The 23,379-nt window shown below is 44.6% G+C and overlaps 1 protein-coding gene across 7 annotated transcripts in view; it reads right to left on the bottom strand.

The window, feature by feature from the left end:
- Positions 1–589: 589 nt before the first annotated feature.
- Positions 590–23,379, bottom strand: part of USP48 (ubiquitin specific peptidase 48) — a 69,680-nt gene continuing 46,890 nt past the window's right edge. For all 7 annotated transcript variants that reach the window (XM_037033021.1, XM_037033025.1, XM_037033022.1 and 4 more), the window contains 12 exons: positions 21,743–21,867; positions 21,477–21,599; positions 21,105–21,166; positions 20,726–20,836; positions 19,208–19,338; positions 18,738–18,844; positions 15,746–15,850; positions 10,721–10,876; positions 6,062–6,187; positions 4,718–4,766; positions 2,147–2,173; positions 590–1,120 (listed from right to left, as the gene is read on the bottom strand). In XM_037033021.1, the coding sequence (XP_036888916.1) occupies positions 1,098–1,120; positions 2,147–2,173; positions 4,718–4,766; positions 6,062–6,187; positions 10,721–10,876; positions 15,746–15,850; positions 18,738–18,844; positions 19,208–19,338; positions 20,726–20,836; positions 21,105–21,166; positions 21,477–21,599; positions 21,743–21,867 (1,145 nt within the window). In that variant the 3' untranslated portion in view covers positions 590–1,097. The remainder of the gene's footprint in view (positions 1,121–2,146; positions 2,174–4,717; positions 4,767–6,061; positions 6,188–10,720; positions 10,877–15,745; positions 15,851–18,737; positions 18,845–19,207; positions 19,339–20,725; positions 20,837–21,104; positions 21,167–21,476; positions 21,600–21,742; positions 21,868–23,379) is intronic.

Genomic DNA, 23,379 nt, shown 5'->3' with positions numbered 1-23,379 from the left:
AGAAAACAGTGAAACGAACTTCAGTCTTAAGTTCCATTTACAAAGTCCTTCAATATTCTTAAGAATAAATATTGCTTTGGTTATATGTTGCTAATAACAACCCTGGGTTAGGTAATGCGGAACACCCCATCCACACATTTTTCCTTCTTTTTCAAACAAAGTGGTGTAAAAGATACTTCCTGGCCATCTCGGAAGACTCGCAAACAGAGAAGTGAGGTGCAGAGCGGTGGACCTGAAGATGGGGGGACATTGTACAAAGGCCTCCTGCCGTCCCCATTCGCTTCAGTGCACTTGACTTTTCCGAGAAGGCAGTGGGGTTTTTCAAAAGGGCAAGGCGTGTTTGATCCCCACGTCTGGTTAACAGCGAAACCGGAGGAAGATGCTATCACAACGCAATGAGCATTCGCCATCCTTCCTGAAATGCTGGCAAGCAAGCGCGAGCCGGTGTCCCCTGCTCACAGCGGGAGGCGAGGGTGCCCCTCCGGTACCCAACACGGAGAGCCAGGCCGCCAGGCAGCGAGTGAGGCGGGCGCGCCGCAGCCGCCACGCAGAGGAGTCTAATCTGAAGACACTTTTCCACAATTATGGCAAGTTCCTCACTTTCATGCTTTATTGAAAGTAAAATATGAATCAAAGACAGGTATTGGTAAGCAGGTTACGTCTCTAAAGAGTTACTTTCAGTTCAGAGCAGAATGTTGTCCCATCTACTGTGATACAAATCCCTTATGGACCAATGCGTCTGATAGGAAACTCGAGCAAGGAAATAGAACAGAACTTGATTCCCTTCGGTGACTATAAATCTCATATGTAAACATGATTTACTGTTACTGCTACTAAATCTGTTCGGTCTTTATTTGCCCTTTCCCCCACCACCCTACCCCTTAAATAGAAAATCTGAAACATTTCCTTCAAGTCTGATGTCCTTCAGTGCAATCTGCTTTATTTGACATAAGGCATTTGGGACAGTCACTTCTGAATGGTTTTGGAAGAGCAGGTAATGATTTCTTTCTTAAATCCAGCTTTTCTTTAATGCCCCAACATGTCAAACTCCTCTTCCCTTCTGGTCACTGCTTAGCGGTCAGCAAGTGTTCTGAAGATTAATGTCCAAGGAGGCCGGTACCTGGGAACAGAAACACACGTGGGGGAACAGCTGTGAACCGGAAGCTACGAATTCACGTCTCCCATTTGCCAAGAGCGCATCACCGGCAGGGGACTTCCAACTTAATAAATGAGTAGGCAGCCCCCTGACGTTGAAGGGCGAGAAAAAAATATCAGCTACCTGGAGGCTTTCAGCCAAGTCCCATTTCGGTTGGAAGCCAGGTACTTCCTACCTGTGTCACGCAGTTAACCACATTTTATTGACGCTTTCACTGGATGGCCATTTTTCATAAAAAAAATTTTTTGCTGAACTTTTTGTTTTAACCACATCAGGAGTTTCTTTGTAGTTTCGAGGCCAGTAGCTTTGTTCCACTCATTTCCTTTAGCAAAGAACCCATGACATTGGATTCAAACTCACTCCTGGGCAAAATCACACCTTGCCACGGACCTCGAGGAAGTGGGCTGCAAACAATCACAACGCTAAACCTGTAAATGCCAAAGGTCCGCGTTTGGTGGACTCACGGGTCCCGCTGCTGTGCACAGCTACAGTGGCCACGATGCGGTGCAGGGCACCGCGAGTCTCCGTCTGGAGTGATAATCCGAGAAATGCCTTAATTCTCAATAGATAAACAAGACCTTTTCACTGAACCTCGTATAATTCAGCAAGTTCTTCTCCTCTAATTCTTATCAGTCACACACAAACTGTTTTGCTATAAGATGGGACTGACAAGGTGAACTGGAAAAAGGTTAAATAGAAACCTGGAAATGCCACGAGCTAATTCCCCCATCTCCCCCTGAAATGAGGAGGAGAAAGCAGGGTGGACATCTGGTGGGACACACTTCAAACACACAGGCCCCCTCTGAGACCTAAGTGCTGAGAAAGATAATGAAGAAGCATGAATAAAAAAAATGCATTTAACTAAAATTAATTTCAATCAGGAGACTCAGATTGAATTAAAATTTAAAATCAAATTATAGCCTCCACTTTAATAGAAAGTGACAGCATGGCTCTGACATGCGTGAGCAAAACATGACAAATGTAACTTACCTTTAAACCCTTCTTCCGGCATACACACTGGGGAAAAATTCAAAATGGAAAAGAGTGTCATGACAGGGAGTAATGAGAGCGCCTCCATGCCTAAAGATGAAAAACTTAAAATAACTTTTAATTACCTTAGTCACCCATAATGATTACTTTTCAAGTTATGGATGCTGACAATCAAATGACATTCTTTGTTTTTATTTTTATCCAAGTTATATCCATGCATCGCTTAAGAAATCAAACACTCGCAAATAAGGGCTATGACACCCGGGGCCAACATTTCACATGGCTCCGGGGAGGCCTTGGGAAAACCACCCGGCCCTCCCCCTGGCAGCGGGTCTCTCCCCATCCCCCCTCCATCCCCCGCCTCCCAGAAGGAGCCACTGTGGACTGCTACGGCCATTTCTTAGGCTATTTAACCTCTTTATTTAAAAATAGCATGCTAGGCCCAGGCTGGTATAGCTCAGTGGATTGAGCACAGGCCTGCGAACCAGAGGACTGCGGTTGGATTCCCAGTCAGGGCACATGCCTGGGTTGCAGGCCAGTTCCCTGCAGGCCAACTCCCAGCAGGGGACGCATGAAAGGCAACCATACATTGATGTTTCTCTCCCTCTCTCCTTTCCCTCTAAAGGTAAATAAAATCTTTTTAAAAATTAAAAAAAAAATAGCATGCTTCCATTACTATCTCACAGTTCTAGATGTCTAACTACTTCCTGGAGGACAGGTGCCAGCCGCCCCACCACCACACAGCAACCCTCTGCCATTGAGCGCATCGCTGGGGTTCACGTCATTTTAACTCCGTAACACTGCTCCCCACTGAACCCCTCGGTGCACTGGGGCTGTGCTGCTTGTTTGGTGGGACAGTTTTTTCCTTTTTCTGGGTTGGTAATGCTGCATTATTCACCTGTTTCATTCTCCCCGTGCCATTTCCAACTCCAGTGTAAACTCCTCAAGACAGCCACCTACCACATCCACTTGTCCCTGCGGACACCCTTCTCCAGAGCCTGCAGACCGCCCCTGCGATCAGGCCCAGGGTGCTCCCCGCCTGCTCATTTCCTGCCCCTCAGCTGCTGGGTTTCCCTTCCGAGTTTCCCTTCCCCTTCTTCTCCGGCGCCTTTTCCTAAGTCAATCACCGTTTTCTGGTTCCGCTGATTTCTTTCTCAGTTCACTCTCTTGTTTAAGAGTACACCCTCCCATAGCATCTTGGCAAACGGTGCAAGGAGGGAAGTCTTTGAGGCCTTATATGTGTTCCAAGAGCCATCAAGGGGGAAGGCAGCACTAAGTCTGTCTGGTTGCAGATTGCTAGACCGGAACGCACTTCCTTAGAAGCCTGTGCGCACGCTCCAGCAGCCTCTTTCCGGACTCCTCGGCCCAGGACTGCGACTGGCTCCCCCTCCACATCTCTAGGGACTTCTAGAGCCCTCTTACTCCCAGTTTCACTGACGATACTGAGCCCCTGGTGCGATCATTTTTAATTTCATGAACTTTTTTCTGTTCTCCGAATGCTCCTTCTACATAGGCCCTAGCTACTGCGTGCTCTTTCTGTATTATTCAGTTAATTTGTAAGCTTTCTTTTGCTTCCTGCACCATTTATTGCCTCTGGGTTCCTTGTTGTCAGGCTGTTGAGTGACATCTTTCTGTTACCTGCTCTCATTCCTCTGCTGCCTGGTGATCACTGGCTGCCCATCTGTGCCTAGTTAAGTGTGATTCACTAAAAAGACGCCTGAAAACTCTGCAGGGGGCACTGGTGGGCTTCACGAAGGTTCCCTGGGAGATGAACCACTTTCTTTCATTGCTTTTTAAGAGAGGAAGGGAGAGAGAGAGAAGCATCGATTTGACGTTCCACTTATCGATGCACTCAATGGGTGCTTCTTGTATGCACTCTGACCAGGGACAGAATCTCAATCACTCGGCCAGGGCCAAGCCACTTTCTTTTTGTAACATTTGTTGGCTATTTTCTCGACCAGTTCCCCCAGACCGAGTAAAATCTTCTCTCTTCTGTGTGGAGTTGAGAGAGATGGGCTGCCAGCATTTCAACGAAGGGCGAGGGGTGGTCTCCTCATTTGGTACATAACGGGCCTCGGCCTCAGCGCTCAGTTTCTCCAGTGAGCTGAACCAGACTCCAGCTGCCCACCTGAGGCAGTGACGCGGGCGGAAAGGAAGGGGCTGTGAGGATCTGGGGGCAGCGAGCTGTCTAACTGCTTCCTGTGCAGTTTTCCCACCAAGCTTCCTGTTCGAGGCCCACACCTCACTCCCACTTTCAAGGGTACCTGGCCCCCAATTCCTGTGAGCCTGTCTGAGGCTCCACGATCTTTGCTTCTTCTCGGCCTCTTCCAGCTGTAGGTTTACATTTATTTATTTTTTACAAGCCAGCTAAATAATTGTCTCTGTTTTCCATTTTCCAAATTTTTGTAGGTACCTTTATCTATGATCTTATAAATTTATGAGTCTATCTTAACAACATGTAGAAGCTTTTTTTAAAGGTTAATAGTATTGCAGATGAAAGCTTCAATATCTGCAATTCTACTTCCTTCTCACAAGTTAATCACCAAATTCCTAAAATAAATTCATCTTTACCTTGCATGACATCATCCATTGCAGCATAATCTGCAATTGGTTCATCAGCCTAGAAAACAAAGAAAGACAACTGAAAACCACACAGGAGAGAAAGCCAGGAGGGGCGGCAGGCGAGGCCTTCGTCCCGCTGAGGTCTGGCCCGGGTCGACTACGGTGCTGCTACGAACCCCAACGCGTCACTCTGTGTGGCACTGTTCTCCCGTTCCCAAACACCTTTAGATGTAGACATGCGTAGATGCGCTGAGGTCACTACACTCTGATTTAATTAATGTGAGTTAGGTGCTGCTGGCGAATATGAGTTAGGGAGGAATAAAAGGTCAGGCTGGTCCTCTAGAAATGCCAATTTGGTTAAAAATACATTTTTGTTCCTCCTCACCACCAAGAACAAAACCCCCACATCCTTTTTAGGGCAGAAGCCAACACTGAGTCCAAGCGTATGGTGGGATTAGCTGGAAGAGCAGAGGCCAAGGACCAGCAGAGCCTAGCCGTCGGTAGGGAGTACAAACCCTTGAACAACACAGGCCATTTCCAGGATTTTAGACGGGCCTATTAAGATTCAATAGTTCTCGACATAATCCCACAGAACCTACAGTTCCAAGAAAAGTAAAAGGTGAACAGAGGGGGAGGTCGGGGGTGGGTGAGGGGGTGTGGTGGGGTGGACATGGGTCTGCCTCATCAGCTCCAGGGCCTAGGTTTATCCACCAGACTCGAGGCTCCTGGGCATGAAAAGCGCACATTTCACAATTCTACCATCTGACACACACGCGACTGCTTGACGCAGTGGTGTCCGGAGCAGTGGGGGTGTTCCCGGCCGCGGGAGCCACTGGGCTAATGAGACTGGTTCACTAATTCGCTTTCTTTAACAACTCGGAAGCCCTCCTTTCTGAAGCGCCTTCTCCCTGCCCTGAATCCACCCTACCCGAAGCCAATCTCTGTACGCTGGACCAGGAATATGGCCCAAAGTTTGTCGACTATCGTGGCCAAGCCTCATGCCTGTCTGTTTTCTAGCTTGACTGGATGGAGGCTTCAAGCCAAGGGCAAAGGACAGGATGCTTTAATTCAAGAAGTATGGTTAATTTTGCAGACCTAGAAGTTAAACAGGAGGCTCGATCTAGATTTATCACTTTCAACAAAAACCCCACAAGACCTAACGTGACCTCATCTAAGTCTCTGTGGCTCAGCCAGAACTGCAGAGGCCAGAAGCCAGCAGAAGGGCATGGCAGTCACTTGTCACCACACCCTGCAGAGGACCCTAGGCAACTGTAACCATCACTGCACACAGTTCACTCTGGGGTGGGCAGCACTCAAACCGCCCAGAAGTCCTCATAAGGAACTGTCACGTACCTTTAACAAAATGACAGACTCAGGAATGACGCCGAGGGTGCCGAGGGTGGCACAGTCATCACTTAAAATCTTTCCATCGATCGACAGATTCTGGTCAAAAGGAGCAACCGAAAATGCATGCATGATCTGTGCCAAAAAAAAAAAAAAAAAGTCTGTACAAAGCACAATTCTGAGACTTAATGCCCTATTTGAATAAATAATGCACAGAATCTTAAAGAGAATAAAAGAACTTCAGAACACAAAAGACACCACTGTTTGCAATCAGCCCACTTGCTGCGTCCCTACGGAGGCTAAAACCCCAGTGTAGCTGGGAACACCCCTAGGAGGCCTGGCGAGAGGAACAGCGACACCCGCAGGCCCCTCGGTTCTGCACCTCCTGGCCTCTCCGAGGAAGGTGCGTGGGGAAATCCAAGGAGCGGAGGCGGGGCTGGCAGCCAGCACCATAGCCACTCCCATCACGCCCACGTCCTACAGCCTTTCAACAATCAAGTCGGGTCCAAATTCTTTCGTTAGACCACCTGTAAACTAACCAGCAGGGGACCGGGACTCTGCAACCTCTGGTTGCAAGCAGCCTGGACTACGTACGTAATTCAGTCCCTGGGATGCGTATGTGCTCAGACCCAGTCCTGCCTCTCAGAACCAAGTTATGAATTTCTTAAAGGTAAGGACCATACACCCCACCCTAGTTCCAGCCGAGTGTTAAAAATTAAATACACTCAAGAAAAGATTATTAGGCATAATATTTAAACATTTTTCCAAATTCAGAAAAAAAATTTAATTGTTATTGTTTCCTGGTGGTGATTACCAGTGTGGAGCAAGGAGGAACTGGGCTCCAGGGGGCCTGCATGGATACCTGCAGTGGTATGTTGTAACTCTTAACCTGCAGGGTGAGTTCAAGGGTATTGACTCCATTAGGCTTCATAACTTCGTTACACACTTCCTGACTGCACTCTGTCACGGTGTCTTTTATCGCCCCTACATCTGTGACGTACTCTACTCCTCCGCTCTCTGAATCTGGGAAGACAAAGTGAGCCTAGCAAAGCAGCCCGGACCGACTGTGCATGCAACAGGGCCCAGGAGGGAAGGCTGTGACCAGGACAGTGGCTTTAATGATGGCACACAGATAAGTAGGACTCTCGAGTGGACTTCTCAAAGGGACATCAGCCCCCAAAAAGCAGGCGCGGACTGGCTGATCAAACAGGGCTCCGTGGCTACAGTGCACAGAATCACCAAGGAGCAACTTGCAGCAGTCAGCCCGTTTGTGCAATAAAGAAGCAGTGAGTGAGTAAGAAGCACTGATAGGGCAGGTTTACCAAAGCCTGCCCAGCACACAGGCCCGGATGGAGGCAACCAGCCCAAGGCTATTAAATGGGACTCGTGAAGAGGAAAGCACAGAGACAGCCCGACACCAACCGAATGCAAGCAGTCACGGCTGCTTGGCTGGAGGGGCACTCATTCGTGTCCCTGGATGCTAGCTGCCTCCGCACACACTGTGGGACCGGGCCGCCGGCAAACAGCTCCCTACAGAATGCCACCACGACGGGCTGATGTCGGGCTTTCGTTTGAGCACGTGGAGAAGGACGCTCACTCTCTCAACAACAGAGGAAACATTTATTAAGAAGCTACCACACGTCCAAGGCTGTGCTAAGAAGTGTGAAAGTGGCTGATCCCACCCCGGAGTGCACAGAAGCAAGGGCGCAACGACGTGAGGATGGTGGAAGGAGGCGCACGGAGGCTCGAGGGGAACAGGGAAGAATAGGCAGCCCTACAACCAGGGGCCAAGCCAGGTTTCGCAGAAGAGGTGCCATGGAAAATTAACCAGTGTTCACTAGTGAGAAAAAACCAGTGTTTCAGAAGGAGGGAACAGACCCATCAAAGGCACGGAGGCCTTCGGTACAGTAACTCAGAAGCCCCAAGTGCTAGGAGAATGCGCAAGTATAATTAATATCATATGGGCCCGTTCAACATGCAGGTGCAGATTTCCTGATCTGTGGAGCAAATCAGGAATGCTGCTTTCCTAAAGTCAAGTGGCACCTTGCTGCTTGCTAGTGTGTGCGTGTACACATGTGTGTGCACATGTGTGTGCACATGTGTGTGCACGCGTGGGCCCGAGTGTCTGAAATAAGGAAGTGCAGCAGTGGTGGCCCCCACTGCCAGCCATTTAGCCTGTGCCAAAACTTCCTCCTTGCTAAGGCAGGCAATACCACCCACTCAAAACCTATCTTTGGGAAAATGAAACAACACAACTAAACCCTGAGCATCCTTTGAGAAAGGCAATGAATAAATTATACTTCATTTACTTGATGGCATCATAGGCGGATGTTAATAATTCGGCAGAGCAAGTTTCTTCAGGTTTCACACAACTGTCAGTGGGTGTGTCTAGGGCAGAACGCTGACAGTTTCACGAAGCCTGCCATCCCATCAACTTGGAATAGCACCCCCTAGAGGAAGGGCCCCGCCGATCATAAAAATAAAAAGTATCACATGCTTTTCAAAAGGCTACCCACCGCCACTAACTGGGCATCGCACGCATGCCAGCCACAAACTCCAACGCTGTCCAGGTGGCTGGACCAAAAGGTCACATGTAGCTGAAGCTTTCAAAGCTACCGCCACTGAGCAATGAGAAGAAACTACATTTCCTCGACCTTCCTGTCGACTCTGTTTGGATCACAGCGGTGCCCGAGGCCGGGGCGGGAGATGAGAGGGAGGACACGGCACGGGAGGCGGCTGAGCAGAGCCCGTTTGGGGGGGGGGGGTGGCCTCCCTCGGACAGCTGCGCCTTCCTTCTGCGCATCTGTGCAGGTAATGTGCTCCCGGAGAGAGGTTATTTCTGCCGACTTTTTGATTTATTCTTCAAAAGTGGAAGTCCATAATAGAAGCAGCACAGGCTTTTCAAATGTCTTTATCCACAGGGGCTCTTTTTGTAATTTAAAGGTTTTGTATGTTCGAGGTTTACCACTGACAGGCATAAAGCCAGCGACAGAAGCACGCTTTCTCAGATGTAAAAGGTACAATAACAGAGGGAAGATAATATGCCAACACATTTATTTTCAGAGCCGTGGGTTCAACCGAGGGAAAGAAACACTGTTCCCAGGACAATCTGGAACACACACCACCCTCAAAGGAAGCCTGTACTTTTGCCTCAATTACAGTGATAAATATCAGCAACAAGGAAAAATGCATAACCATTAAACTGTGCCACATGAAAGCAGCAGAGAAGGAAATTTGGTCAACTTCTTGGATATGTATCAGTGACTGAAGCAGACTAGGAGCCAGATTTTTTCCATGGACATCTTGAACTTATCAGCCCCCTTGCCCGGGTTTAGAGCTGTACCATTGGCTCATCTACAGCACGTCAGCTCTGACAGCGAGAAACAACACCATCACGAAGCATTTTCCTGATGCCTGCGTAGATGCTTGTGTCACACTCATCGAATTGACCTGCAGAGCAATGCACGCTTTTTGGGAGTGGGGAGCAAGCAACCTAAAACGGACCTCTAAAAATCAATTAGGAAAAGACCCAGTCTATAAAGACAGGTGAAGGCAACTTTAAAATTCTACCAAATAGACTTTTCTGACACCAAAAGTATTGTTGTTAAAGATATTTCTGACTCATCCAAGTGAATCGACAGTTAAGTAGCTGTCTTTTTCTCCCCGTAAATTTCACAGAAGATCCTGGCGATCAGAGCTACTCAAACACCTATTAAGTGGTCACAGAAGAGGATACAAGGGGGACCCAACCCCCCCGGAATTACCTTCTGGAGGGAGGGTCCCTTGCAGCGCAGACTCCCCCCAAGCCCCTGTGGGGGTTCTAGGACCCTTTCTGCTTCAGTGCACCAGCTGCTGTTGTTGAGAGCCTGTGTTTGGCTTCAGTGAATTTTTTTTTTTAAGATTCTTTCAACATGTTCGCTGATTTCGCGATGGGTGACTTACGAGTGCACCTGCCCACACTTCAGGGAGTAAGTAATTCAACAGTTTTTGACCAAAAATGGCATGGTACCCGCACCCCACCCTCCCTATTCACCGATCATGCCCCAGGCTACTTTTTTTTTGGTTTGTTTCCCTGGATGAAAAAAGTCCTCAGAGGGAAATGTTTTGCTGATGTGGAAGAGGAGAAACAAGAGATGGCAGAAACACTAAAAGGCACCAAAATCGATGACTTCAAAAACCGTTTTGAGCAGTGAAAAAAACATGTATTGCATCAAATGGAGAATACTATGCAGGTGACTGAAGTTTAAACATGTAAGAATAAACACAATTTTTCAGAAATAAATTTCAGGGTTTTTCTGGGTCCCCCCTCGTAAAGCACAATAAAGTGGGAGAACAATTATCCCGAAACAACCCTGACATATTAAAAAACTGGCACTCGTTGGAAAGCTACTCAGAACTCGCTCAAATTTCAGAATACAAACTCACTTTCGCTTCATAGAAAAATTCTTCACTGTTCTGAAAACTAAGTCTTTTAAAAAGAAAGAGTTATTTTAATTTGGGGGCCCTGAAGGCATTATTCTGAAATAACAACCCCTGCCCCATGAGCTCAACCCTATGAGTAGACAGAGGTCAACCTACAAAAGTCCCCCATGCAGAAGGGGGTGCAAAGCAGGATTTGACAAAGACCTCCTGAGTCTACACCACAAGAAGGTGTTACGTTGTGCTCACCTGAATTTTCAATTCCTTTAACGTCTGATTAGCAGAAACAAGAAGTGCTTTTTCACCACGGACTTTTCTGTGCCGCATACTCCGCCGAATAACTTGTTTCTGATAGGCAATATAATTTTGATGGGATACCTTTTGCCTCTTGGTTCCTCCGTTGCTCTGTAAGAAAGAGCCGAAACAAAGAAAGCACCGACATCAGCCACAGTGTGCCTCATGCTCATAAAGTTCCCCAGGAAAACAAAAGCAATCTGCTTCCTAGCCCCTTAACCATAGAAGTTCAATGTCAGAAATGAGTAGGAACTCGTTCTTAGCAGGCTTGCATAAAATTGGGGGGGGGGGGGAGAGAAAGAATGAGATATATCTCTAACTGCATGTAAACTCCAAGATTTAAAAATTATTATTAAAAGGACACTTGAAAGCAAAATAAGTCTGGCAAATCAGAACACACATGTGGTATACTGGAAAACTTTAAGATTATTAATTTAATTCACCATCCTAATTTGCCTTGTATTAAGTATTTTGTTTTTGAGAATGACATATTAGTATAAACTGCTAAGAACTTTGAAATGAAAGACAGCACCTTAATTGAATTCAGTTTCACTAAAAACAGAATGACACACTGTCTTTCGACACAATCACAGTATACTTGTACATAACTTTGCCTATGAAATATTCTTATTTTAAAACAGGTAGAAGGTTAAATTAAAAAAAAACACACGATTTTATTTATTTTCGGAGAGAGGGGGAAAAGAGGGAGAAAGAGAGAGAGAAAAACATTCATGTGTAGTTGCTTCTCACACACCCCCAGCTGGGGACGTGGCCCACAACCCAGGCCTGTGCCCTGACTGGGAATCAAACCAGTGACCCTTTGGTTTGCAGGCTGGCACTCAATCCACTGAGCCACACCAGCCAGGGGGAAATATTCTTATAAGAAGTACTAAATTTGAATCTAATCAAACATTTAGACCCAACTTCCACATTACAGAAAATACAGGGGCTGAACAAATAAGTTAGAATCGGTAACACTGAGGAGGCCATCACCAGCTGAGTCCAGGCTGTGGGACAATCTACAAGAAATAGGACTGGTCTCTAGTCAATGCCAAAGAGGAAAAAGAAGGTGGGGCAGGAGGGTAGGATAACTGATCTAGATGCTAACAGTCTAAAGAGATCAAAACACCGCATACCTTGACTGCACGCTAGCTTCAGGGAGAGAATGTCTGAGACATGTCTGGCATAGCTGGAAATACCTGACTAAGTAAGAGGACAGCCTTCGCTTACGTGCTCGTTTAAGTATTTAGAAGTAAAACGGCATTCATGATAAACACGACTTACTGAAAGGTACTTTAGCAAGAGAGTACAGGACTACACGTGGGCACATGACACATATTACACTAACCTAAAGGAAAAAAAAAATAGCTACGGACCAAATGTCTTCCTTCAATACTCGTATACATACATGCCTCTGCAAGAGGTTAGGAGAGTCCAGAACCTTCTGCTAACCAGGCCAGGGAAAGAAAGGGAAACAAGAACTGTTTAAAGGGCCCTTCCCCTTGGGTTTCATTAAATCCGAACTAGAAAAGCCCGAGACCTTGGCTCTGGATTCCGTAGCTGTCACTGGGCATGAGCAGAGTGGTTTGGGCGTCACTATGGACACAGATGCCAAATGTTCGTGGCCATCGGGGCCCCAGAGGCTGCAGAGCAGAAGAGGACCAGGACTCCCACACAGGAGAGCGTTTGTGTAGGGCGACGCCCACTGGCTACCCGTGCGGTGTCTAAAGACACATGGGCGAGTCCAGGAGTCAAGAAAAAGTTAAGGAAACGGGAGTTCAAAAAACATCCAAGTTGATGAAACATATTTCTCAATCTCTGTTGAAAGAAAAGGTGAAACTGCACCTAGATTCCGCGATTAGGAATATAAGGAAAAATATCCACCACCACATAAAATTTTACTTCAGAATACCAAACATAACCAAATAACAAAGCCCTGAGCATTAAACAAGATATATTTTTAATGACTGATTTTAAATGGGTCTAAAAGCTTTTCCCAGAATTATTTTTTAAAAATCCATAGAATTTAAATCCAACTTATCTGACAAAAACCAGCCCACTGGTTTTAGATGGCTTTCAATGACCTAAATGGTATCCAATACTGGGGACATCACTAACCTAAATTGGAGATAATGTCAATGTCAAAGTCAAAGGAATGGGGCTGATCTAGCTTAGAGAAGAGAGGAAAGGAGATTTGTTCATCTCCATTAAGGACAAGCAGAAATGCACTTTCTATTACAGGGATTTGAAATAGCAATTATAAAAGCTATGTACTGAGATACTATAACAAACACCTGACCCTTGAACAACACAGGTTTGAACTGTGCAGGTCCACTTAAATGTGGATTTTCTTCAATAAATACAGTAAGTGTATTTCCTCTTCCTTATGATTTTCTTTCTTTTTTTCCTTAAAGATTTATTTATCTATCTATTTATTTATAAGCGGGGGGGGGGGGGGGGNCAGAGGGGGGGGGGGAGATAGAGAGGGACAGAAACGTCAATGTGTGGTTGCCTCTTGCATACCCGCACTGGGAACCTGGCCTTCAACCCAGGCATGTGCCCTGACTGGGAATCGAACCACCAACTCTTTGGTTCACAGGCCGGCGCTCAATCCACTGAGCCACACCAGCCAGGGCTCCTTGTGATTTTCTAAATAACGTTTTCTTTTTTCTAGCTTACTTTATTGTGAGAATACAGCATACATAATACACATAAGACACAAACTATGTGTTAACCAACTGCTTATGTTACCGATTAGGCTTCCCATCAGCACTAGGCTATGAGGCAAGTTTTGGGGGAGCCAAGAGTTGTACGTGAATTTTCGACTGTGTAAGGGAAGGGGTCAGTAGCCTAACCCACCTGTTGTTCAAGGGTAATTCTAATACAAAGAAAAGGTTTTAGGAGGCTGACGTTCTGCGGCTCTAACCTTTCTAAAGGAAGCTTACACTTGAGATTTTTTTTTGTGGGACAAGCACTATTTAAAACATTCTAGAGCATTACAACATCCAAACAAGGAGAAGGAAGACAGAAGAAAATTATAAAGTATAAAATGTAATTACAGCATAAAAAGCAACGTTTCCCAACATTCTCTATCGTATTTGTACATGTGAAATCTGTTGTCATCCACAACTGAGACTAAGTCCACATTCACTCTTTTAAATTGCTGTGGTTAAGACCATAATGAATAAAACTACATATTCAAAAAAGTCAGCTTCCCCAAAATCTAAATCACTAGAAAATATAAAGGGTTTTCTAAATGCTGCTTAGGCTAAAAAGCAAAGCTTGAAATAAGAAAAACTAAGGAGGGTAAGAGCATACACATCAAGTTTTACAAACTAATTTACAACTTTTCCAAAAGAATACAAAACGAGCTGGTGGCAGCAGGTAATAAAAAAAATGAATAAAAATGAGATTCTCCACTGATTATTAAACCATACCTCCCAGGAGATGATAATTAAAACAGTATGGTACCAGCAGACAGCAAATCAAAGAGCATGGAGTCCTCAGGATGGGTCTGTACACACACACACACACACACACACACACACACACACTCTTTCAACATATTAATTAGAAAAGCAACAGCAGACACGTCTGTGGATCTGTGAGACGGAAGACGGACCGTGGAAGGAGATTGGACACGAGAAAGTTGACAACAAACAGGTTACAAGGCAGAAAGGTAAGTTCGCAAACTTCTACCAAGAGACCTATTATTTGACTCTGTAATCTCAAAAACCACGCCAGGAACGGAAGGCACACATGTAGGCAGATTTCAGTAGGGGCATTATTTACCACAGGGAAACAGCCCCTCAAAGCTGAAAACCTCCATTTCTATGTACAGACTCGAACTGGCACTGAAACAAGAGCCCCCGCGCTGGCGGCTGAAATGCAAATCTGACAGAACAACTCGAACAAGAGCAGCCGACTGCTGTCGGCAGGCTGGTGCACAGTTTCAATCTTTTGTAGGAGTTTCAGAGTGAACAGCGGATGAGACCTGACAGCTGTGGCAAATGAATGCGGACGCATCTCTATGCCAGTTGGGAAACTACAACCAACATTTAGCGCAGGGAGACCAAAATTCAAGTTAAAGGGGACTTTTCAGACTTTCTTAGTGAATGTTCAAATGAAGTAAGAGGGTCTGTGCACACAGACAGGCCAACAAGCCCAGACAGCTCTGCTCTGGAACAGGTACAGAGATGACCACTGTAACACTTACTCCTTCAGGGAGAATGCTAACCATAATGTGACTATACTATACTGCACTTTGGCAACGAGGGAGAACGTAAGTATCTCATCTGTTCAAACTAAACTAGTTAAGAGTAGAAATTCCATGAACTGAAGCTACACACAGACCATCCTGGAACACAGGGGTCTAACTTTCTGAGAAGCTGACACTTATCTACGATACATCAACCAAATGTATTCCCACATTATTTCCTGTTCTTAAGACAATTTTCTCCAATACAATGAGCATGCAGAATATAATCAAGCAACCAAATAAAGGTATGGGGTAGGAAATCATAACAATACAGAGAAAACAGGCAATTTTAACAGAAAAATATAAGACTCATGTTGATCTGGTCACTTGTCTAATTAGAAACCTAAATGTCTCATCTATAAACTCCCTTATTAAAGCTATCATTCATTTTATTTATTATAATGAGGGAATGTGAATTAATTTTTTCATACTTAAAGATCCCATGATTAAACAACCATCCCAGATATGGGTCTTGTTTTAATCTTCTCTTCCAGCCAACAACTTGTTACATTATATTAATTCTGGAATAATGGCGTATACAGCTTTTCACAAGAAATCGGAGTGGCTATCATGTGCCACCAAAGCTGACGACAGAGGACAAATGAGGGAGGGAGTGGAGAACCGGTATCCTCCGCAGGACATGGGGGTGTCCGGGGTCAGCACGGGGCCGCTCTTCCAGAACCGCAGAAGGTGTGACCAGGAAATGCAGCTTCAACACCTACCTGGTTAAAATCTGGATCTTTCTCTCCATCTGGTTTAGCTTCTTCCTTATCCTCTTCCGTTTCGGAGCTACTCACATTCAGCTCTGGAGCTGAATCCTTCATCACCTGATCGTTCCAGAAAAGCAGAAAGAGAAGTAGGTAAGACCCTAGGAAGACAAGCTACAGAAGGGGTTTGGATTGTCCACCTTCACCAAGAGGAGGGCCCCTTTATCCACGGTGGGTGACACACCAAACAGAGGTCCAAGACGCAGGGCTCTGTCTTCTGTACTCTTTTAACATGTTAGTTTTTATCTTACAATGATTCTTGTATTTAATGCAGTTACCATAAATGTGCATGATTTCTAAAGAAGTTATTGTGTTGTTAAAAAAAAGATTTTATTTATTTGTTTGTTTCTAGAGAGAGGGGAAGGGAGGGAGGGAGGGAGGGAGGGAGAAAGAGAGGGACAGAAACACCAATGTGCAGCTGCCTCACGCACCCCTTGTTGGGGACCTGGCCTGCATCCCAAGCATGTGCCCTGACTGGGAATTGAACCAGTGACTCTTTTGTTCACAGCCCGTGCTCAATCCACTGAGCTACACCAGCCAGGGAAGAACAGTTACTGTTACTGGGCTTTTACAATGATGTTATTGCGCAGAAATTCAAAGATGCTCTACATTTTCCCTAGTACACCGACTGTCAGGCCTTTTCAAGGTCTCAGACAGTTTAGACAGCAGGAATTACGACGCTCCCTAACACTGAGAAGATGATCCAACGTCACCTGAATAAATTCAGTGAAGAAGAGGGCTGAGGAGACGAGATGTGAAAAGGGCTCTTCTGAACTATGAACTACTGTTATGTACTCAAATAATGAAACCTTAGCTCAACTGGATACTATTTTATACTACACACACATACACACACTAATAGGCATAACAGATTTAAGAATATTTCAAGGGGAAAAAGTTGAGACATTTATGTTCTTAACTTCACTTTCTCATTAATTGGCTAAATCTGCATATAATAACATAATGATTCATTTTTAAGTTACCTAATTTTAGTTCTTAGTTCAACTTACAAAGCAGAGCCCTAGACTTTTGCAGTGTAATTTGTAAGCTGTGCTTCTGTAACAATGTGCTTGGTAACCCACAGAAAATGCATTCTGTTTTCAAACACCATGGAGTCAGACGAATGAGATATCCAGAGATCTGGGCCAGGATCTGCCTTAGAGTCATCCCCAATAATAAATTTTAAAAAGTGCTGAAGTCTAATCCACCACCAAGTTTTAATACCTCTGCTCTAGAAATACACCCAAATCAGCCTGGCTCACCTACCCTTGTAGATAAATGCAAGAGGCTCTAAACCAGCCTTCCTTATTTCTGTCAGGCCCTCATGAACTCCAAACATAATGGTCAGGATGACCTTTCTAAACCATAAATCAGACCATACAATATGAGGTCTGTCTGGAAAAAGTCCAGCCATTGTTAATATAACAAGAACAGTTTGCACAACACCTATGTAACCTGGCAGCCAAGAAGAATGCAGATGTGTGAACAATGACACCTTTACTGTACTAGTCAGTGGGGGCAGCAGACGCTGCTGAGTGAGCACGTGTACGGTTTGGACATCACATTGAAAATGAGCGAGCAGAGCAACAAATCTGCATCAAATTTTCTGTTAAGCTTGAATGTTCCTCTGCAGAAACTATTCAGATGATTCAGAAGCCTGCAGCTATGGGCAACCAGTGATTGGCAGCTTCATCCAAAAAATGTGTTGGTTCCTGCTTCGTGTCTCTGCATGCAGAGCTTTTTCGGTGAAACATCAATCAGCCAGGTGACTCAGCCCTTTCAATTATACATACAGCCCAGATTTGGCATCCTTCGACTTCTGGCTTTTCCCAAAACTAAAATCACCTTTGAAAGGGACAAGATTTCAGACTGTCAATGGGATTCAGGCAAATACAACGGGGCAGCTGATGGTGACTGGGAGAACTGTGTGAGGTCCCAAGGTGTCACTTTGGAGGGGACTGAGGCATCACTGTCCTATGTACAATGTATCCTGTACCTTCTGCAATAAATGTCTCCAGTTTTCGTAGTACATGGCTGGATACCTTCCGGACAGATTGCATATAACCTTCCCTGAAATTCTCCAGTGGCTTATATCTTAGAATGAAATCCCAAATCCTTGGTATAATGTAGGAAGTCCAACAGCATCTGCCCTCCCATCCCATCACTATCCCACCCCTTGGGAGAAGCTTCACTCTACACCAGTGCTGTCCACTATGATGTCCAGTGGCCCCATGTGGCTAATTAAACTCAGATGCACTGAAAAGTCATCCTCGGCCAATCCGGCCATAACTCAAGTGCTCCATAGCCACACGTTTCCAGTGGTACCGTAGCGTCCAGTGTGGTTACAGATCGTTTCTCTCACTGCAGAAAGTGCTACTGGGCAGTGCTGCTTGAGATACGACGATGTTCTCCCTGTGGCTTGAGCGCATTAGGCTTTTCCCTTCGGCCCTTCTTCCCTTCGCCTGGAAGACTCTTCCTGGGCTGGATCCAAGCTGCCTTTCCGGTCTACTTCCTACCTAACTCTGTCACCTCCACCTCAATCAGTCTCTCACTTCACCCTGCTAAACTGACTTCTTCCTCTGTGAAATCAAATTAATGTATGGAATACAGGTTAATAAATGTATGGATCGATCCTTGATCTTCCTCACTAGGTACAAATATTGTCGAGGACCAGTATCTGATCTGTCTTCTCCACCACCGTATCCCCAGCAGGAAAACTGTTCCTGGCACACAGGGGACGTTCACTAAGTATGTGCATATCAAATTAATGCCTGGCTAAATCCACAATCACATGACTATTCATTTTCAATTCCTGTCTACTTTTACTTCTTATACCAAACAGCTCCACGAATACAGAAACCGTGATCCCAGGCAGTCCTCAATGAAACTCCAAGTCCAAACACCAAGCTTGATCAGTACCAGGCGCGGCCACAAGAGGGACTGGTACCTTTTTATTATCCACAACTTTATGGACGTAGATGGTGGCTTGAGTGTATTCACGCAGGTCCCGCTGCTGCTGGCACAGTAAGCCCTCTCTGCATTCTGGACAGAGTTCTAAAGAAAAGTAATAGAGAAGTGGCTGAGGAATTGCCGTCAAAGAACCAAAGACCCAAACACACGTATCAAAGATCCCAGTTGAGTATTCATTGAACAGTTACGCACATTTTCTGTTAAATGTTGTATTGTGTTCTATGCACACAGTTAATACAATAATTAGGAAACCCATTTACTATCAACAAATACACACAGAAATAATGAGATGATTATATGAGAGCTCTCACTTGGAGAGTATTATCAGTTTGGACTGCCACATGGTTCTTTAATGTTAAGTAAAAAGCGCAATGCTGACGAACGCTTTTTTCCCCTTACAATGTCAGCTTTGTACTATTACACACCACGAGCAGCATGAAAACTTACTAGGCTCAGAAATATACTGCGCTTCCGAAGGATTCTCATCTTCCACTCCTGCTCTCGTGATTTTAATGACATGATCCACAACAAAGAGCTTCTGAATCATCTGCCACTCACTGGGCCATATGAGAGCTATACTGTGCAGAAGAACACAACATGCCTTAAGACACGTGGGAATTCACAAAACGGACGTGACCCCTCAGTCTCCTCAAATCACCCAAACCAGCCTTCGGTACAAAGGAATCAGAGGGAAGGGACATCACCATCAACAAGGAACAGTTCTTTTCCACACAAAAAAATGCTACAAAAGAGTAAAAAGAACTGGACTAGAGTTACACGAACCGACACGGTTAAATCTCAAAAACCTAAATTGAGAAAAAAGAAGTCAGTTGCAGAAGGACAAATACACCACGATGCTATTTATTTTTCAAAAAATCTAAACATGCAAAACATGATTATGTGTATTTTTTTTTTAAGAAATACTTTCTAAGACTGATAACCGTCCAATTTGGGACAGTGGTTACTGTGAGGGAGTCAGGGATGAAGAGAAGAAAGGAGAATGGGGGAATGGCTGTGCACTGAGGGCCCTTCAATTATATCTGAATTGTTTAACTTTCAGACCGGTTGGTGGCCCACATTTGTTTTATTATTACATTTTCCTGGATGCCTTGCATTTACAACAAGAAGAAAAAAACTGGGTGCAGAACCTAGAAATATATATATAAACATATTATATATATAAACATATATATATTTATATATTTAATATAAATGTACACATATATTTATATATAAGCATATTTATGTTTATATGTTTATACATATACATGTATATATTTATACATATATGCACACACACACTAAGTTTCCTTACTTGACGTTAAACTATTGATATATCGATAATAAATTCTGTAACTCTAGTTTCATCCCAGAAGAATATTTATTTATGTGATTCAACGTTCTTTTCAGGGTTTACAGGTAGGTCAGAGGCATTCTACTTTCTTTTATACAGTTATTTAAAAATTACTTGAAACGACAAAATGGTAACATCATGGGTGAATTTCACAGACGAACCCTTTTGGAACCACTTGGGAAGTGGAACAAAACGCTGAAGACCCTAGCGTTCCAGCTCAGGGCTGAACTGCCCTCTTCCTTTATTTCACGAAGAAGGCTGGTGGCTACGTATAAAAAATAACAACCAAGATACCACTGATTACGAGAGACGTCTACCCAGAGACAGGGCTCCCCAGCAGCTTGAAAGGAGAAAGCAGGGCTCCAGGAAGGAGGGGAAACACGAAGAGCAAGGCGCCCTGGGCAGCCTCTGCCTTTTATGGAGTAGCAGCCTTTCTTTTCTTTATTTTTCCCCTTTTTTTCTAAACTGCTCACTCTAGTACCACACATATAAAAGAGGGGGGAAAAGAGACAGCAAACCCCATGATTCAGGAAAGGTCTAAATTCTTAAAATAACTTGATGTCAGATGAGAAACTTGCTAACAGAAAACCACACGAAGAGAAGAAACTCACAGTTTCGAATCTTCTTTGGTCATGGAAGCAAATGTAAACATAAGTCCCCCGTGGGGACACAGAAGAGCGCTGTTTCCTACCGACGACACAGGGCTACACCTCGTAGGTTTCCTATGCAAACGAGACAAGGAGGATCAACACACTTCGCTGCTGCATGACTAAAGAGAAGACTTTTAAGATAATTATTTTAAAATGACATGTTTAAAAGGCTATTAGTAATTAAATAGGTTTCTTTTCAGTATTCATTTAATGTAAAAGAAAGCTTTCAGTACCTGCTAGTAAAAGTGACTGAAAGGGTATCTTGAGCAGAATCCATGGATTCTTAAAAACACTAAAACCAACCCCACGAAAGGAGAAACAGAAAAATGCTGGCTTCTACCTGACAAATTTCCGCCATTCTTCTACAAAGAATTGTGATACAACGTAGAGGACGTCCGTACCCTAGAACAGAAAAGTCACGTCAAGTCCCCATTAATTTACTGCATTCTTAACCTAAATCCTCCAGGGGAAAGTGTTCTTCCACATGCACTATGGTTTTCCTTTTGTAAGTTTTATAAATAAAATGGAAACACAGTCCTCCACCAAGAAGCAGAGCTAAAGTCCCTGATGAAATAAAACTAAACAAAGGAGAACCAGAGAAGCTCTGGGCTGTTTGGAAACAGTCCGTCAGGAATGTGGGAAGAAGAGAAGGGATTTCGGAAGAGTCTTTGAAAAATAAGATGAACTCTCTCCATGCTGGGGGTCGTCATACCTCTGGCCAGTTACTAAGACAAGGTCTGTTTTTGTCCTGGAACAAATTCGGGAGAGAAGTCTTTTGCTCGTTTGCAATCATCTTATGTAAGGCTTCATTTTCTTCCCCTTCTCTTTCTAAAATCTGAAAGAGAATGAAGCCATCAGCCATCTCCTGCTGACAGCAGACTTGCCCTCCTCCCGACACCCCCATCAGAAGAGCAAGGTTAATTCTCGGGGGAGCCGGTGCAGGGAGGGGGCGTGCAATTCCCGCACAGCGTTCAGTACCTTGCACTGCGAACAGCATTCTCTGTAACTCGGGAACTCAGGAGCCTTTGGGAAGTACTGTTGCAGTTTGCTCCAGGCCTCTTTAGAAACAAGCCTTCTTTCGTTCTCAGATATGCACAACTCCCCTGAGTTAAAAAATAATAATAATTAAAAAAATTAAAGCTAAACTCAATGTACAGTCTGCAAAAATATATTTCCTATTTCTTAAACAGAAGAAAAATACTCTTCCTTCTTTTCTAAAATGTTCAATTCTCTTCCCTTAGTTTCAAAATCTCTAATTTTTTTTATTTCATCTAATTCTAAAAGAGCCATTCCTTTATGTCCTTTTATCTGTGGTTGAAAAACCAGGAGGTAAAAAGAAATGGAGACTAGAGTTTCCTATCTTTCTTCCTGCCAGTGAAAGGGGCCTCCAGGGATCCTGGCATCTCCGCTTGGAGGCAGGGGCCATCGAACACCGTTTCATCTCCACCCACACTCAATGTCACAATTTCCTGCAGACCGTATTTCCTCCCATTTCATTGTTTCACTTTACTGAAATCACCCTGAATTAAAATGGTCAATTTTCAAGGTGGTGCCCAGCACTCTCAGGTCCATTCTCTTAAGTTATGGATTCAAAGTTAAGTAATAAAGCAACCGATCGAACTGGAAATCTCCAGACAGGATGCAATTGGTTTCCTACAGCTGTCACCTCCAATTCCCGTGGATACTTAAAAATCCCCGAAGAGAAGAAACACAGTACCAGTCACCACCACCCTTCCTCCTCTAGAAGGTCACGGGGACCACCAGATGGCAGGGACCTGCAAGCTCAGCAGCCCCTCCTCGGTTTACTGTGTTGACACACCTACATCCAGCACCCAGGGCTTTCCTCCCCGACGCCAGCTCTCACTCTATTTGTGGTTCTGGTTTTCATCGTCTCAGCTGTTTCCAGCTGATGAATTAATGAACCATACTTATGTACCTATATGGGTCATTACCCAGAAAACCATATTGAAGTTTCCAAAGTCATTTGTTTCTACCCCTGCTAGCCAGGTACCTCCATCTTTAATTAAGAGCAATAAAGCCAGGGGCTTTCAAAATACAGTATCATCCTTCCCTGCTTCATGTGTTTTACATAATAAACAAACCGAGAATCAGAGAAATTAACACACCCAGGGTCACCAGAGCTGCTGAACAATAAAGTTGGGTTATGAACCCAGGTCTGCCTCATTCAAACCCTGTCAATTCTAAACCCTAGAAATATATCTTCTTAACTTCCACCCTTCACCTCTTATTGAGCTTTGAATAATCCCCCCCAAAATGTTACTTTGCTTTAATAAACTTAATATCAGAGAAAAATAGGTCACAATGTAAAAATTAACTTTCTTTTTGAGTAGGCTATTAAAACTTAGATTTCCTCTGAGGCTATAGAAACTTACTCCAACAAGCCTACCCTCAAACACAATTAGGAGATTTTTAAAAAACATTAATTGGGCCCTGGTTGGTGTGGCTCAGTTGCTTGGCGCATCACCCTGCAAACTGAAAGCTTAGGGCCAATACCCCGTTAGGGCACATGCCTAGGTTGCGGGTTCGGTCCCTGGCTGGGGTGGGTTCCAGAGGCAACTGATCGAGGTGTCTCTCCGGCACTCTTTCCCTCCCTT

The sequence above is a fragment of the Sturnira hondurensis genome, unplaced genomic scaffold (assembly GCF_014824575.4).
Source record: "Sturnira hondurensis isolate 20B ecotype Veracruz unplaced genomic scaffold, ASM1482457v3 Scaffold0021555, whole genome shotgun sequence".
In the NCBI taxonomy this organism is placed as follows: domain Eukaryota; kingdom Metazoa; phylum Chordata; class Mammalia; order Chiroptera; family Phyllostomidae; genus Sturnira; species Sturnira hondurensis.
The sequence above is the reverse complement of the archived record's forward strand: the minus strand, read 5'-3'. Positions and strand labels throughout refer to the sequence as shown.